At 36.6% G+C, this 18,567-nt stretch overlaps 1 protein-coding gene and 1 pseudogene across 1 annotated transcript; both read right to left on the minus strand.

Annotated features, from left to right (window-relative positions):
• On the minus strand, positions 1,171 to 2,109 carry LOC102177219 (olfactory receptor 6C1-like). Its single transcript, XM_005680619.3, has one exon. It carries the CDS (start codon positions 2,107 to 2,109, stop codon positions 1,171 to 1,173), a length of 939 nt encoding a protein of 312 aa, XP_005680676.3.
• On the minus strand, positions 17,065 to 17,976 carry LOC102177503 (annotated as a pseudogene).

Genomic DNA, 18,567 nt, shown 5'->3' on the forward strand with positions numbered 1-18,567 from the left:
TGCCATCTGCCTCTACAAGGATTAAATTATGTGCTGTGCAGCTGCTGATGTTCAACACCACCTGAAGGAGTTCAGTGTGGAGATCAGGAGTGAGACACTTTGTTCTCTGGGAAAACTGGCAGGATGGATCTTCAGATAGTTAAATAGTCTCAGAAGCTGATTTTATGAGCCCAATTCTTAATTCTCCTCATATCAGAAAAATACTAAAATTCTTCATGGAGACAACTGTTTCTCATAACTAGCAGACATTTCATGAGACGAGCAGAAACTTTCTACAAAAACAATGTGCTTGAATACATGTACTCCCCTTTTACCAAATCACATACATACTGTCCCCCTATACCTCTTTAGATCTGTTTCTCACTGATATCTGAGGTCTGTCTCCCAGATTGCAATCTTCATATTGCCCCAAATATAATTTAAAGTGCCACTCTCATGTTGTGTATTTTTTAAATTGATAATTTCTTCAGGCATTTAAAAAGAATTGTTATGATACATGTGTTAATTTTGGAGTTCCCTAAGAAGTGGAGGCTATTTCATAGTTTTCCCTAACCGCTTTCATAGTTTTCTTCATTATAATAGTCTTTGAGTTGATAAATTAAACAGCACAGAAAATGTTAAACTCAGTAATGAGAAAGTTATTTGATTTCCCAAGAAAATGCAATTACATTATTCTTTTAAGTTGTACTCTTTTTCACCTAGTTACTAAATTGGCCACAGTATGGAAAGGAGAGTATATGCAATATTCTAATGAGACTGTCAGATTATGTTTATTGTCCTTGTGTGGTAATAAAAAATAAAGTTAAACATGATACAATATTTACTCAGTTACTGAAAAGAGTAATTCTGGTGAAATCACTAAATGCTATTTTCTCTTGCATTTTGAAATTTCACCAGAAGAAAAGTGCATGAGAGAAGGTTTGCAATCTGAATGGACAAAAACGTATTTGTATATATATGTACATATATGAAGCGTTCGAATTTAAATGGCAAAAATAAAACTACACATATGCAAATATCCTTAGTAAACTGCTGACAATTAACATATAAATGATGAAAATGAATCTAGGGAGGCTGTGTGGATATTAACAAATTTTGAAAAACCTGGGTTTTGATTTAATTGTTCTTCATTCATATGCCTCTAATTCATGAAACAGGATTTTTATATTTTCATTTCCTTGAGAAAAACATAGTCTTCCTTGCCATGTCCATGAAAGCTCTTTTTACTTGCTGATTCCTAAGAGTGTAGATAAAGGGGTTCAGCATGGGTGCTACTGAGGTATTTAGCACAGCTACTCCCTTGCTCAAAGAGACCCTGTCTTTTGCAGATGGATTCACATACATGAAAATGCAGCTGCCATAAGAGATGGAGATGACAATCATGTGGGACGAACACGTGGAAAAGGCCTTTGTCCTCTGAGTGGTAGAAGGGATCCTCAAAATTGTTCTGATGACATATGTGTAGGACAGAATTATTAATGCTAAAGTGAACAATAGAATAAACACAGCACAGGAAAACCCCAGTATCTCTAGGAATTTGGTGTCTGAACAAGAAAGGTATAATAAAGGGAAATAATCACAAGTAAAATGGTTGATAACATTGGACTTACAGTAATCAAGTTGTATGAAGAACATGAGTAATGGGAATATAATTAAGAATGACGTCAGCCAAGAGGCCAAGACAAGCAGTGTGCAGACTCTGTGATTCATGATGGTCATGTAATGCAGCGGTTTGCAGATGGCAATGTAACGGTCATAGGACATGGCAACCAGAAGGTAAAACTCAGTGACTCCCAAGAAAATGAAAAAAAATAACTGAGTCATACAATCATTAAAAGAAATGGTTTTATCTCCTGTAATAATGGTGGCCAAGAACTTGGGAATAGTGACAGTTGTAAATGAAACTTCCAATATGGAGAAACTCCTGAGGAAGAAATACATGGGGGTCTGGAGGTGGATATCCAGCAGGGTCAGTGTGATAATGGTCAAGTTCCCAGTGATGCTGAGCACATAGGTGATGAGCAGAAAGACAAAGATGACAACCTGAAGTTGTGGGTCATCCGAGAGTCCCAGGAGGATAAATTCTGTTATTTTTGTGTAGTTTCTCATTTTTCTTCTTTTAAGTAACCTTCAGGAGAAAACAGAAAGGGAAGACACAGAATAGGGGATTATCCATGTATAACAATGGGATTTGTCTCTGAAAGTAAACTTACTATGCCATGCTAACATAATTCAGGAGACTTTTAAAAACAAGTTAATAAAAATAGGTAACTTACTTTAAAGTAAGTTTTTTTAAATTTAATTTAATTTTATTTTACTTTACAATATTGTATTGGTTTTGCCATACATTAACATAGATCCGCCACGGGTGTACACATATTGCCTATCCTGAACACCCCATCCACCTCCCTCCCCATAGAGACAACAAAAGAGACCCAGATGTATAGAACAGTCTAAAGTAAGTTTTTACCATATGCCAGTATGTGTGTTTCACATAGAATATTTCTTTATAAAATCCCTGTTTTACGGGTTGAAATCAGAGTAGAAACAATCTTTAAAAATCTTATCCAAATCACATACCTGAATTGAAAAAGCAGGGATTATAACCTAGATCTTTCTGAAACCTAGGAAATATAGTAAAATAAATGCTACCTGTTGATTTGTAAAATGCCCCACCCCCCACTCTTAGAGGGTTCCCTCTTGTTGGGAAAGACTTCATCTTTTTTCAAGCCCCAGAAAATCATCCTATCCTAGTTTGTGTCAGCTGGTTCCTTGAACTGTTATTCTTTACTGTAATATAGAAAACCTAAATGTGTCAGGAAAAAGTCACCCAGTGGGTATGTCTCCAAAATAAGTCATTGGAATGAAATCTTTAACAATGACAAATTTCTAAGTTTCCACTCAGACTCAGATTAACCTCCCAACTTCATACTTCTCTTCTGAGGCCCCAGATAATGGAATAAAGGAATCCAGATAATGGATTTGCTTCAGTAGTCTCAGATATTAGACAGTGAAGAGAGGAGACAGAGTGGACGTTTAGTAGATTGGACCTATGTTATGAGTTAAGGAAACCAACCTGTGTTGTTCATTCGCCAAGCTGTGTCCAACTCGTTGTGACCCCGTGGACTGCAGCATGCCAGGCTTCCCTGTCCCTCACCAACTCCCAGAGTTTGCTCAAGTTCATGTCTATTGCACTGGTGATGCCATCCATGCCATCATGCCATGGTGATGCCATGCCTCTGACGTCCTCTTCTCCTTCTGCCCTCAATCTTTCCCAGCATCATAGTCAGCTGTTGGCATCAACTGGCCAAATTATTGAAGCTTTCAGTAGATAGCAGAAACGGAGCTGCTCTGCTACAACAGTCAGTTCAGTTAAGTTCAGTTGCTCAGTCATGTCCGAATCTTTGCGACCCCATGAATTGCAGCATGCCAGGCCTCCCTGTCCATCACCGCTCCCGGAGTTCACTCAAACTCACGTCCATCGAATTGGTGATGCCATCCATTCATCTCATCCTCTGTCGTCTGCTTCTCCTCCTGCCCCCAATCCCTCCCAGCATCAGAGTCTTTTCCAATGAGTCAGCTCTTTGCATGAGGGGGCCAAAGTACTGGAGTTTCAGCTTTAGCATCATTACTTCCAAAGAACACCCAGGACTGGTCGCCTTTAGAATGAACTGGTTGGATCTCCTTGCAGTCCAAGGGACTCTTACGAGTCTTCTCCAACACCACAGTTCAAAAGCATCAATTCTTCAGTGCTCAGCTTTCTTCACAGTCCAACTCTCACATCCATATATGACTACTGGAAAAACCATCGCCTTGACTAGACAGACCTTAGTTGTTAGGAAATCCCAAACCAGAATTAGGTCATCTATGAATGATTTAGCACCAGGTTCCCTACAAATTGGGGTGCCATGATGGGTAAAGTGGTGACTACCTTTCTGGCTGCACCCAGTGTCCCAGGAAGAAGGGCTCTTTGCACCCGACCTTGGTCCCAAAGCACAGGGTGGTGCTCCCTTAGGGACCCCGGTATAGGCCTGCCAGCAGGGATGTTGAGGGACCAGCTATCCAAGGCCAATCAAGGCTCCTGTGATGCTGCTGTGTCATTCTGCATGGGTAGTATTCTGACTTAGAGGTGTTCAGTCATAATCCCACAGATGGTATCTTCGCTCCATTGGCTCTTCAGCTAAGCTCTCAACCAAAGTGTATAAATATCTGAAAACAAACATTACCTTCCAGAGAATAATTTTTCTTCAAAATTTCTGCCATCTAAATGTTACTAGTATTCTCTCCATTTCTGTTTCTAGCAGGGTACAACACTTAGCAGCCCCTTTGACTGTAGCCCACGAGGCTCCTCTGCCCATAGAATTTTCCAGGCAAGAACACTGGGGTGGGGGTGCCATCTTCTACTTCAGGGGATCTTCCCCATGCAAGTATGGGACCAAAGTCTCTTGCAAATCTTGCATTGGCAAACAGTTTATTTACCAACTGTACCACCTGGGAAGCATCTACATTAATATTCCCTTAATAGAATCTCTATTTTGTCACTGTGTTAGTATAAACATGAAATAGCAATGAAAACCTTTATTTTGTCATTCCAATTAACAGTAATAATAATGCATTTATGTTAAAAAGAATCTGAGCTCCCTCAATAAATTCAGGCAACCCAGAATTTGATACATATTCACAAATATAAAAGTCATTGTTCTCAGTTAACAAAAATCATCTATAATTAACAACTGTGTATAAGAGTCAGACATGACTGAGCTACTGAACTGAACTGAACTGATGACTCTGATCTATAAACCATTTCTGGAATGTGAGGAGTTAACCATTCCTGGGAAGTTTTTGGTAAAGTAATGAAGAATATATCCAAATTTATAAGACATCATTTCAGAGTTTTTTTACTTACAACTCATTCATGCTTTGTTCCCCCTTAGTCCCATGGATCTTAGGATAAAAAGTTACATATTCCTTTCTGTCCCTTTCTTTTTAATGAATTCTCCTGTCTTGGATAAAGGCTTCCCAGGTGGCATTGGTGGTAAAGTACATGCCTGCCAATTCAGGGGACATAAGAGATGTGGGTTCCATCTCTAGGTTGGGAAGATCCCCTGGAGAAGGGCATGGCAACACACTCCAGTATTCAGCCTAGAGAATTCCCATGTACAAAGGAGCCTGGCAGGCTACAGTCCATAGGGTCTCAAAGAGTCAATACACGACTGAAGTGGCTTAGCAGCGGTGTCTTGGATCTCATTGTCGAAACAGGCATGTGGCTCATTGAAAGTGAAAATTAACCTATATGATAAACAAATGCTGGTCATTGTGTTAATAAGATAACTGGAAGTGATTTTCAGGACACATATGCTAGTTCATAGTAAATTGTAAGCATGACTTCTTTAAGAAAAGACCATTAGCATTCCCCAAATTCATTAATTTTAAAAATTGACAATATTTAAATGTCTATTAAAGATTGCATTCCTTATTTTATATAAATTGTGAGACATGAGTGGGAAGCTCTCTAAATTCCACAATATAATTGGAAACAAATTAGCTTCTCACATTCTCTATGTATACTGAATTTTCTCTTCATAACTTTAAGACTCCTAAGGAAATTGTAAGTAATTCTATGAACACGTATATCCTCAAGGCATCCCTTTGCATACTACACAGTATTCCACTTCCTTATCTTTTCCTTTCACTTGAGGATCTTTTTCTTGGGGTTAGGTTTATAATCTAGAATAATTTGTCACAGAAGAGAACAGAATATTTATTAAATTTGATATCTTGGGTAATAGCTTGGTTTTATAACAACCCTTATGTTTGCTGACATCTAATACCATGGAAGAACATCATCATGACTGTATGGGGGGGGGGGGAACTCATAAGAGTCAGTTTAGATTCTTTTCAGATTATTACTTTATGACTGCCTTTGACTAGTCCTACAGTTAGTTCAGAATCCTGTTTCTCTCAGTCCTCTAATTTTTTCAGGAAAAAAAAAAAATCCTTGTTTCTTTCTTAGTGGAAAAGGGAAATCAAAGCACCAATAATATGACTAGGAATAATGAAGGAAAAACTGTAAAGACCTAAGTCACTCTCAAAATCTGTATATTTCCCTAGAAATGTTGCTTCTCTCCTAATTGTCTCAGTTTTAACTATTATATGTCTGAAGATAATTTTTAACTTAAAAAGGAAATAAATTCTTATAAAAATATGGCATCAGGACTTAATTTTAGTTAATACTGTGTGGGACTATTAGGGTTTTGCATTCCAAGAGAAATTATTAAAACTACAATTCTCTGAGTTATAGGTTTCTTTTCCACTATGAACCTGACTATAATATTTCATGGAATTATTATGAAGGCTAATTTAATTAAAAGAAAAGTGAAGTTATATAAAAACTTTAAAGCATGTATTCCCAGAGTAAATGCTATTTTTATTATTATTCCTAAAAATAAAATCAATTATTACCTTTGAGGAAGATGAAACCAAAATAAAAAACAATAACCATTTTTGAGGAAACTCATGGAGAGACAATGCTAAGATTTATGTAGTTATCTAACAGACTCATTACAATAGTTTTGTGTAATGTTTAAATAAGCTAACAATGAGAGGCTAAATATTAAAATCATATAGCTAGTAAACGGTCAAATTCGTATTCTAAATTCTTTCTGCTTGAACTGAAGCTGTGTTATTTATCAAACATATACTCAATGAGGAGGACCAAACTCAAAGAGTAATTTTCTAACAATGAATAAATAATTAGTAAGACAAACAGAAAGTATTAATGTGCTCATTCTTCATAACCCTTGATATTTACAGAAAGGAAAGGCAACTCCAAATTATTCATCTCAATGTAATGAAAAGTTAAGCTAAGAATGTATAAATCAATGCTAAGAAAAAGTTGTCATTGGCTTTTACTTTACAGTCTTACCTCTTTTTGTACAAAAGCATCACTTCAGGTGACTGAAACTATTTTAAAATCTTGGTAACTGTTTCAATTTTAGGATAAGATACCAAGCATTTCTAAGAATACTCTATCTCAACACATTTGGAATTACCTTATTTCTATAGATAAATTTCCTTGATACATTTTACATGGAAGCCGTGGGAGCAAACACAGTGAAGGGAAGCAAGATACAGAGTTACTGTGGTCCTTTCTGGATGTGATTTCTATATGAATTTTAACCTGCATGGGGCAAATGTTGCTTTAGCCACCATACGGCCAAGGCTCATGGGAAATACTCCAGTGAATCAAATGTGACAACAGGGCCAAGAGGAAAATACACTAAGGATTATAAACATGTTATCAACATTTATACCACTACTGAAACAGAGAACTTGGCAGATAACATCCAAACAGATAGAAAAGCATGAGAACTAGGGCAGAAGCATATGGATTATTTTGCTTACTATCTATGTGAAGAGGAAGGGATTTCTTGAATATCCTAAATCACCATTTCTCTGAAGAATAGACCTTTTTCCCTTGCTGACTAAAATACTGTGATGAATGAGTCTTATGAGTAAACGTTATATTTTCCTTTCTTATGTGATAAAATGTGTCTATAAAGTTGTGCTCTGTGCTATTAAATATAAAAAATTTTAAATCAAATAGAGTGCAATAAAAACAAGAATGAGATAAAATATCATACTCAGTGAATTCCAATGAAATTTATGAGAAATTTTGGATTAAATACACTTTAAACTGTTCAAACTCTTCCAAAAATTTTTTCAGGTTATTTTTCCATAATAATGGTACTAATTGTTGAGAAGGATCTCAGAGGTCCTGTTTTCATCTGATTAAAAACAGGTTGTCAGTGTTCCAGTAATTACTGAAAGCATAAATCTAGGAATTTTACAAGAATTTACAACACAGATTCCTTTTAATCTAATTTTAGAAAGGACAGAAAATTAAATAAACCTCATCTATTGACTCAATCACTGTTATTCATTCAACAAACATTTATTGAGATTCTTCTATCTTTGGATAATATAGGAGCACTAGGGACATCACAGGATCAAAATAGATATGACAAAAACTTTAAGCAGCCTACCAAGGAATCACCAAACACAAATATAGAAGATATTTGTGGTCGTCCATGCACACGTTGGAAAAGAATTTCCAGACATATAGAATGAGAGGGAAATAAAGTTTATTAGCGTGAGAGATGCTGATAAGAAGAGATACTACATTTGATCTTAGCCAAAAGCCTGAGAAGCAATAGACTTAGGCACATGGGGAGAGGGGAGGAGAGGGTGAGATGTATGGAAAGAGTAACATGGAAACTTACATTATCATATGTAAAATATATAGCCAAGGGGAATTTGCTGTATGGATCAGGGGCTCTGCATCAAAAGGGGTGGTATTCACGCAAATAGAGACCAAAAGAAAGCAGGAGTGGCAATACTCATCCGATAAAATAGACTTTAAAACAAAGACTGTGAAAAGAGACAAAGAAGGCCACTACATAATGATCAAAGGAACAATCCAAGAAGAAGATATAACAATTATAAATATATATGCACCCAATATAGGAGCACCACAATATGTAAGACAAATGCTAACAAGTATGAAAGGGGAAATCAACAATAACACAATAATAGTGGGAGACTTTAATACCCTGCTCACACCTATGGACAGATCAACTAAACAGAAAATTAACAAAGAAACGCAAACTTTAAATGATATATTAGATCAGTTAGACCTAATTGATATATATAGGACATTTCACCCCAAAACAATGAATTTCACCTTCTTTTCAACTGCTCATGGAACCTTCTCCAGGATAAATCACATCCTGGGCCATAAATCTAAACTTGATAAATGACGACCCTGTATGCAAGACAGGAAAAAAGACACAGATGTGTATAACGGAATTTTGGACTCAGAGGGAGAGGGAGAGGGTGGGATGATTTGGGGGAATGGGAATTCTAACATGTATACTGTCATGTAAGAATTGAATCGCCAGTCCATGTCTGACGTAGGGTGCTGCTTGCTTGGGGCTGGTGCATGGGGATGACCCAGAGAGATGTTGTGGGGAGGGAGGTGGGAGGGGGGTTCATGTTTGGGAATGCATGTAAGAATTAAAGATTTTAAAATTAAAAAAAAAAAGATACAACAGCAAATGAACATTAATTGTATCTAAAAATAAATAAAGAAAGAAATAAAAGTCTGCAGAACTAAAAAAAAATAAATAAATAAAAATAGCTATTATGAATTAAAAAAAAAAATCGAAATCATTCCAAGCATCTTTTCTGACCATAATGCATTAAGATTAGATCTCAATTACAGGAGAAAAACTATTAAAAATTCCAACATATGGAGGTAGAACAAAACAGTTCTGAATAACCAACAAATCACAGAAGAAATCAAAAAAGAAATCAAAATGTGCATAGAAACTAATGAAAATGAAAACACAACAACCCAAAACCTGTGGGACACTATAAAAGCAGTGCTAAGAGGAAAGTTCATAGCAATACAGGCATACCTCAAGAAACAAGAAAAAAGTAAAATAAATAGCCTAACTCTGCAACTAAAGCAACTAGAAAAGGAAGAGTTGGAGAACCCCAGAGTTAGTAGAAGGAAAGAAATCTTAAAAATTAGGGCAGAAATAAATGCAAAAGAAACAAAAGAGACCAGAGCAAAAATCAACAAAGCCAAAAGCTGGTTCTTTGAAAGGATAAATAAAATTGACAAACCATTAGCCAGACTCATCAAGAAGCAAAGAGAGAAAAATCAAATCAATAAAATTAGAAATGAAAATGGAGAGATCACAACAACACAGAAATACAAAGGATCATAAGAGACTACTATCAGCAGTTGTATGCCAATAAAATGGACAACGTGGAAGAAATGGACAAATTCTTAGAAAAGTACAATTTTCCAAAACTGAACCAGGAAGAAATAGAAAATCTTAACAGACCCATCACAAGCACAGAAATTGAAACTGTAATCAGAAATCTTCCAGCAAACAAAAGCCCAGGTCCAGATGGCTTCACAGCTGAATTCTACCAAAAATTTCGAGAAGAGCTAACACCTATCCTCCTCAAACTCTTCCAGAAAATTGCAGAGGAAGGGAAACTTCCAAACATTCTATGAGGCCACCATCACCCTAATACCAAAACCTGACAAAGATGTCACAAAAAAAGAAAACTACAGGCCAATATCACTGATGAACATAGATGCAAAAATCCTCAACAAAATTCTAACAATTAGAATCCAACAACACATTAAAAAGATCATACACCATGACCAAGTGGGCTTTATCCCAGGGATGCAAGGATTCTTCAATATCCGCAAATCAATCAATGTAATTCACCACATTAACAAACTGAAAAATAAAAACCATATGATTATCTCAATAGATGCAGAGAAGGCCTTTGACAAAATTCAACATCCATTTATGATAAAAACTCTCCAGAAAGCAGGAATAGAAGGAACATACCTCAACATAATAAAAGCTATATATGACCAACCCACAGCAAACATTATCCTCAATGGTGAAAAATTGAAAGCATTTCCCCTAAAGTCAGGAACAAGACAAGGGTGTCCACTTTCACCGCTACTATTCAACATAGTCCTGGAAGTTTTGGCCACAGCAACCAGAGTAGAAAAAGAAATAAAAGGAATCCAAATTGGAAAAGAAGAAGTAAAACTCTCACTGTTTGCATATGACATGATCCTCTACATGGAAAACCCTAAAGACTCCACCAGAAAATTACTAGAGCTAATCAATGAATATAGTAAACTTGCAGGATATAAAATCAACACACAAAAATCCCTTGCATTCCTATACACGAATAATGAGAAAGTAGAAAAAGAAATTAAGGAAACAACTCCCTTCACCATTGCAACGAAAAGAATAAAATACTTAGGAATATATCTACCTAAAGAAACTAAAGACCTATATATAGAAAACTATAAAACACTGATGAAAGAAATCAAAGAGGACACTAATAGATGGAGAAATATACCATGTTCATGGATCGGAAGAATCAATATAGTGAAAATGAGTATACTACCCAAAGCAATTTACAAATTCAATGCAATCCCTATCAAGCTACCAGCCACATTTTTCACAGAACTAGAACAAATAATTTCAAGATTTGTATGGAAATACAAAATACCTCGAATAGCCAAAGCAATCTTGAGAAAGAAGAATGGAACTGGAGGAATCAACTTGCCTGACTTCAGGCTCTACCTCAAAGCCACGGTCATCAAGACAGTATGGTACTGGCACAAAGACAGACATATAGATCAATGGAACAAAATAGAAAGCCCAGAGATAAATCCACACACATATGGACACCTTATCTTTGACAAAGGAGGCAAGAATATACAATGGAGTAAAGACAAGCTCTTTAACAAGTGGTGCTGGGAAAACTGGTCAACCACTTGTAAAAGAATGAAACTAGATCACTTTCTAACACCACACACAAAAATAAACTCAAAATGGATTAAAGATCTAAATGTAAGATCAGAAACTATAAAAATCCTAGAGGAGAACATAGGCAAAACACTCTCAGACATAAATCACAGCAGGATCCTCTATGATCCACCTCCCAGAATTCTGGAAAGAAAAGCAAAAATAAACAAATGGGATCTAACTAAAATTAAAAGCTTCTGCACAACAAAGGAAATATAAGCAAGGTGAAAAGACAGCCTTCTGAATGGGAGAAATAATAGCAAATGAAGCAACTGACAAACAACTAATCTCAAAAATATACAAGCAACTTATGCAGCTCAATTCCAGAAAAATAAATGACCCAATCAAAAAATGAGCCAAAGAACTAAATAGACATTTCTCCAAAGAAGACATACTGATGGCTAACAAACACATGAAAAGATGCTCAACATCACTCATTATTAGAGAAATGCAAATCTAAACCACAATGAGGTACCACTTCACACCAGTCAGAATGGCTGCGATCCAAAAATCTGCAAGCAATAAATGCTGGAGAGGGTGTGGAGAAAAGGGAACCCTCCTACACTGTTGGTGGGAATGCAAACTAGTACAGCCACTATGGAGAACAGTGTGGAGATTCCTTAAAAAATTGCAAATAGAACTACCTTATGACCCAGCAATCCCACCGCTGGGCATACACACCGAGGAAACCAGAATTGAAAGAGACACATGTACCCCAATGTTCATCGCAGCACTGTTTATAATAGCCAGGACATGGAAACAACCTAGATGTCCATCAGCAGATGAATGGATAAGAAAGCAGTGGTACATATACACAATGGAGTATTACTCAGCCATTAAAAAGAATTCATTTGAATCAGTTCTGATCAGATGGATGAAACTGGAGCTGATTATACAGAGTGAAGTAAGCCAGAAAGAAAAACACCAATACAGTATACTAACACATATATATGGAATTTAGAAAGATGGCAATGACGACCCTGTATGCAAGACAGGAAAAAGGACACAGATGTGTATAACGGAGTTTTGGACTCAGAGGGAGAGGGAGAGGGTGGGATGATTTGGGAGAATGGCATTCTAACATGTATACTATCATGTAAGAATTGAATCGCCAGTCTATGTCTGACACAGGGTGCAGCATGCTTGGGGCTGGTGCGTGGGGATGACCCAGAGAGATGTTGTGGCGAGGGAGGTGGGAGGGGGGTTCATGTTTGGGAAGCATGTAAGAATTAAAGTTTTTAAAATTTAAAAAATAAAAAACAAACAAAAACAAAAACAAAAGGGATGGTATTGGAATGGAGTTAGGAGGGAATGCAAAATGGAGGGGATATATGTATACCTATGGCTGATTCATGTTGAGCTTTGACAAAATAGCAAAATTCTGTAAAGCAATTACCCTTCAATAAAAGAATAAATAAATTTAAAAAAGAAAAGAATGGGAGACGCTGTTAGAATAGTGGGCCAGCTCAAGGGAGAACCGACATTGAATAGTCCTTAGACAATTTTATACCCAGGGTACGAGTACAAAAATGAGATAGATATCTTGCGGGTCATTTGCTCATTGGATGAGGCATGTATACTGGGTGGGGAACAGTAAGGCAAATACCTTCCCTGTGTGGGGTAGGAGAGGAGACGTTATGCTGCTCAGGAGGACCTGAAATCTGTTAATAGTTATGACATGGGGGAGGGAAGGACCATATGTGTCTGGTTTTTCCATTCCTGCATTCCAAGACCCTCCTTGGTTTTATCTGCTTTTTAGTCCTTGGGTCACCACATTCCTCCCTTCCTTTATTTTTAGGGCCAATTCTTTGGGTCCTCTTGATGCCAGTTCATGTCTTATTATCTACCTCTTTCCCTTCTTAAGCATTTGGGAACCAAGCCTCAGGAGAAGAGGAGTGATGACCAGTCTGGCTTATTCAGTCTGTACAGGGGTGTCATGGGGCCCTGGGTTCCCTTTGCCTGCTTCTTTGTCAGAGTGCATTTTTGGAGGGAGATGAGAGTCCATCGAATGATAAGGTGATTTCTTTCAGCATTGCCTTTGGGTTGCTCAGAGGGTATTCTTGTACTACCACTTGGAGATTTATTGTATTCTAGAAGAAACAAACTTAACAAAAAAGTTAAAGGTACATGGCCCAAAGATTAAAAGAAGTAGAAAAGCTGCTCAGGGGCTAGCCAGGAGAGCCAGGGCCAGACATTGGTTTGTGACATTAGCGTTTCTCTAGGTACAAAAAGATGCAAGAATTTGGGCTCATAAAATCTTTACCTGAAAGCCTGTGACTATCTGAAGGCCAGTTCTTCTGGGCTTTTCCCAGAGCACAGAGTGCCTTATTTCTGATCTCCTTCCTGAGCTCCTTTCAAGGGATGTTGAAGGTGAGCAGCTTGCAGTGGTCATGATGTAATCTTTGTAGAGGCAGCTGGCAAGTGCCAACTCCCAGTCAGCAGGGTCCACATATTTGACCATGCTTTGGGTGGGTTTCATGCCCATTGTGCCCCACAGTGCTGGGAAGGCTCATTCCAGTTCCAGGGAAGATTCCATTGATAGGTCACTCAGTGTGCTGTTATTGGACCAGGCCTTGTGAGCAGGAAAAGTCTCTGGACCATACCTGTCTTATTATCCTCTTGGTCCAGGAAAATATTCCCTCTTGTTGCTTCTTCCCATATCTAGAGTTACATTATTGTAATCATTGATCACATGGAACTGTTTTTCAGCATTTTATCACAGGCTCAGTCACACATTTATTAACATAAGAAGCAATATTCTGAAATAAGAGACATAGAAAATAGTACAGCTAGCAGCTGTTAATAAGGTCACAATTAAGATAAATACATTTATATTTAAAAAATAAAAAAAGAAATAAATAATTTAAGTCAAGAACTTCATTAGGTATAGTCCAGCATACCCCAGGTCATCTGACTTGGTTAAATGACTATATGCAGGTGTGACTCTCCTGGTTGTACATCAGAAGGTTGGTATTTGAGATAAGCTTTAGAAACAAACTTAGAGAGTCCTTTTAAATAGCTTAATTAAACCTTGTAGCAATATAACATAACAGCAAGGAACTATCTCAGAAGTGAGTCATAGTAAACACTGACCTTAATTAACAAAACTAGAACTTAATATTAAGTGATATATATATATATATATATATTTTTTTTTTTCATTGTGAGGGCATTAACCCTGTGGCCAGGGAAGACTTTAACCTATCAAATAAAAATGAGGTTTGTCAGGGAGCCTGAAAAATCCAAGCAGCCATCTTAGATTTCCCATAGTCCTGACTCTTGATATACAGCTATTGTTAACCCATTTTTAATTCTCTGATTTATGAATAGACTATTGTCATGTTTTAAGGACACCAGAATAGCAAAAGTCTGAGTGAAGGGTTATTTTTTGTAGAAGCAGAATGAGCTTTTACATGTACCATAATCTTTAATAATTCTTATTTACTTTACCAAAGTAACAAAAGATTTTAAAAACAAATAAAATACTTAAAAGCAAAGAAATTCATAATCTGTTATTGAAAGCTTCATTCTAACAAAACTTTGTTCTCTTAACATAGAGAATAGGCTAAATTCCAGCCTGTTACCAGTATACAAGATAACTAACAAACAAAATATTTTATTGGTTAATCTTAGACAAGTCTTTTCCATAAATCTTGAAACAGCAATATTCTTGCAAAAGCATCACAGTGAAACCATAGAAGGCATGTTAAAAATCTGATTAAATTGCAATTGACAAAGTAGCCTGGCCACTGCTGTGATATGTAACACTAATATGATAACTAGAATTATAATTGACCACATTTTTTATCAGGGAGTATTAGATCTATTCAAATTCCACATAATTTTAGGATATATATATATTAGTAAATCAACCATATAGTATGACCTGAGAAGATTTATCATCCCTTCAACAATACTTCCCATGTAACTTAACTTATCTAATGAACCCAGGTAGTTTAATAGCTCTTTGGAATGTCTCAGGGGCCCTTTGAAGCATCCCAAAGTCATCCTCATAAAATATGTGAGATGCCTCAAATCCTCTTGCTGGACTTGATGATGATGAAGTCCTGAACGAATTCAGCTCCTAAATCCTGGAGTGGCAGTTGAACTGTCACTTGGTGTAGGTAAAAAACACCAAGTTACAAGTGAAAAGAAGAAACAGAAAATCAAATAAAATAAACTTCAAAAATTTTGCCCTAGAGAAAAGGAGGTTTTTAAACACTTGACAAAGACATCAAAATAACTGTCATAAATATGATCACTAAATTCAGGAAAGTGGCAGTGTTTTAGTTTTATTGAATTTATTCTGAATTATTTGAATAAACTTTTTTTTCCAAAATAATGGAGAACATGTGAATTATATACAAAATACATGATATCATGATCAATATTTACCTTCAAAATGTGTATTGAATTTCACAAAATAAATATCTTGACATTAAGGGTACATATTCTTTGGACTGAATTTAGTGTATGTCAACAAAAAAATATAGTCACAACCTGGAAGAAGAGAGCTACCTTATTTGATGGGAATGTTTAGGAATCTGAGCCCAGGAAACAGCATCTCAGTAGCTCAGAGAAAACTGCGTCAAGAAGACAGGAGAGGGAGTCAGACTATATACAAGTGTGCAACAAAGAGAGCAGGCAGTCTGAACACCAAAGATCAGGTATCAAATTAAGGAATTTAACATTCTAGGCATGGGAAGATGCAAGCCTCTAGGTTCACTGAATTAATTCCTTTCATAAACACCTCAGCTGCTGCTGTTGCTGCTGCTAAGTCGCTTCAGTCGTGTCCGACTCTGTGCGACCCCATAGACGGCAGCCCATCAGGCTCCACCGTCCCTGGGATTCTCCAGGCAAGAACACTGGGGTGGGTTGCCATTTCCTTCTCCAATGCATGAAAGTAAAAAGTGAAAGTGAAGTTGCTCAGTCGTGTCTGACCCTCAGCGACCCCATGGACTGCAGCCTACCAGGCTCCTCCGTACATGGGATTTTCCAGGCAAGAGTACTGAAGTGGGGTGCCATTGGTTCCCTTGTTCACCTTAAAGAGTTGCAAGTGGCTGCTTCTTACATCACCCCCAGGTACTCAGCAGTCACTATGAAGGAATGAGACTCTTCTGGATCTCAGTTTTGGGAGCTCTCATTCACATCTGGAGACCAGAAATTGCTGATGGCTGTGACGTTTCTTGTTTGTTGATATAGCAGGAGATAGTTTCATTTCACATGTAATATCACACAGAATATATAGATTCTTTAAACCATGAGAAATGTCAATGTTCATCTTGAAAATACACAGGAAACTACACACTCATTTTGAAATTCTATATTTGAAGTACAAAGTGGTATCATAGGATCTTTTCAGGGACTGATTAAGAGAATTAAAAGTATCTTTCACATTGTGCTCTGTCTTAAAGAAATACATCTCATTTTTACAAAAGTTCTGCATAAAAATAGCCTTTATTATATTTTTACGTGTCAAAAAACAATACATTGGAGAAACAGGAATAGAAGTAGAAGCAGCAGACTGGGAAAATAATATATTAACTGTCAGGTGGTATGTTAAGAGACTACAAAGACCAACCATATTATACAGACTTTAAGGAACTTCAGGAATTAACCAAACTCTTCTTTAAAGTTGACAAAAAATTCATTTATTGGCAGAAAAGATTGCTTTATAGACCATGTCTTTGAAGGCTTGTTTCACTTGCTGGTTTCACAGGGTGTAGATGAAGGGGTTCAGCATGGGGGCCACAGAGGTATTAAGAATAGCCACTCCTTTTGTCAATGATGCCTTTTCTTTGGCCGAGGGATTAGCATACATGAATATACAGCTTCCATAGGAGATGGAGATGACAATCATGTGAGAGGAACAAATGGAGAAGGCCTTTTTCTCTGACTGGCAGATGGGATTCTCAGAATAGTCCTGACAATGTACATATATGACAAAATCACTAAGGCCAAAGTGAACAGCGAACTAACCAAAGCAAAGTAAAAACCCATTACTTCTAGGAACCATGTATCTGAACAAGACAATTGTAAAAGGGGGAAATAGTCACATGCAAAATAATCAATGACATTGGAAGCACAGTAATCCAGCTGGAGGAGAAGCATAAGGGGCAGGAAAATGGTTAGAAACCCACCCAGCCAAGCACAGAGCACAAGCAGGCTGCAGAGTTTCCTGCTCATGATGGTTGTGTAATGCAGGGGCTTGCAGATGGCAACATAGCAGTCATAGGACATGGCGGTTAGAATGTAAAATTCAGTCACCCCCATGAAAATAAAGAAAAATAGTTGGGCTGCACAATTGTTGTAAGAAATAGTCTGGTCTTTGGTAATAATTGCCCCCAGAAAAGGAGATTTCTTAGAAAGAGAAGTTTCGGAGGAAGAAATACATTGGTGTCTGGAGATGGGAGTCCACCCAGGTTAGGGTGATGATAGTCAGGTTTCCAGTGACACTTAATACATATGTGATAAATAAGAAGAGGAGAATCACAATCTGAAGCTCAGGATCATCAGAAAGGCCGAGAAGGACAAAGTCTCTGATCACTGTGTGGTTCATTTCTTTATCTTTTTTCCTCCTTTTTTTTCTTCTTTTAAATATATTTAGATAGAAAGTGTATTAAAAGGAAGAGATGAAAATATAATTCATTATGATCAATATAATCATCAACTCTAAATCATTCTCTCTAATTCATGCCCATATTGTTTTCTTTTAATACTTTATTTACAATTTTTGTTAAAATGTATTTGTGGGTCATTTTTTATATAATAGTTCTCTTATTCTAAATCTAACAGGAGAAGTCAGGAAATCTTTATATAAGTTTATTATTCAGAATTGATAAATGAATTTGATACTTTCTTATTTGTCTAAATTATGCAAGTCATTTCAGTTTTGTTGGGATAATCCTATAAAACATACATCATTTTTTGTCATGTAGGTATCAGAAGACACTGCCATGTAAAAGAGAAGTGGATGATCTTACTTCCATCATAAGATATAAATGAAACAGAAGAATAAAGTAACAACACCTTTTATGAAACAAGAAATCAATTCATTATTTTCTTAGCAAAAAAAAAAAAACTTTAAAATGTTTAATGGTTAGATAATTTAATTACCAGCTTTGTTTTTATATTAGTATTTATGAATGTA

Source organism: Capra hircus, chromosome 5 (assembly GCF_001704415.2).
Source record: "Capra hircus breed San Clemente chromosome 5, ASM170441v1, whole genome shotgun sequence".
NCBI classification, from domain to species: domain Eukaryota; kingdom Metazoa; phylum Chordata; class Mammalia; order Artiodactyla; family Bovidae; genus Capra; species Capra hircus.

What these genes read in the sequence shown, in the direction of transcription:
- LOC102177219 (XM_005680619.3), bottom strand. Translation starts at nt 2,109, where the DNA reads ATGAGAAACTACACAAAAATAACAGAATTTATCCTCCTGGGACTCTCG.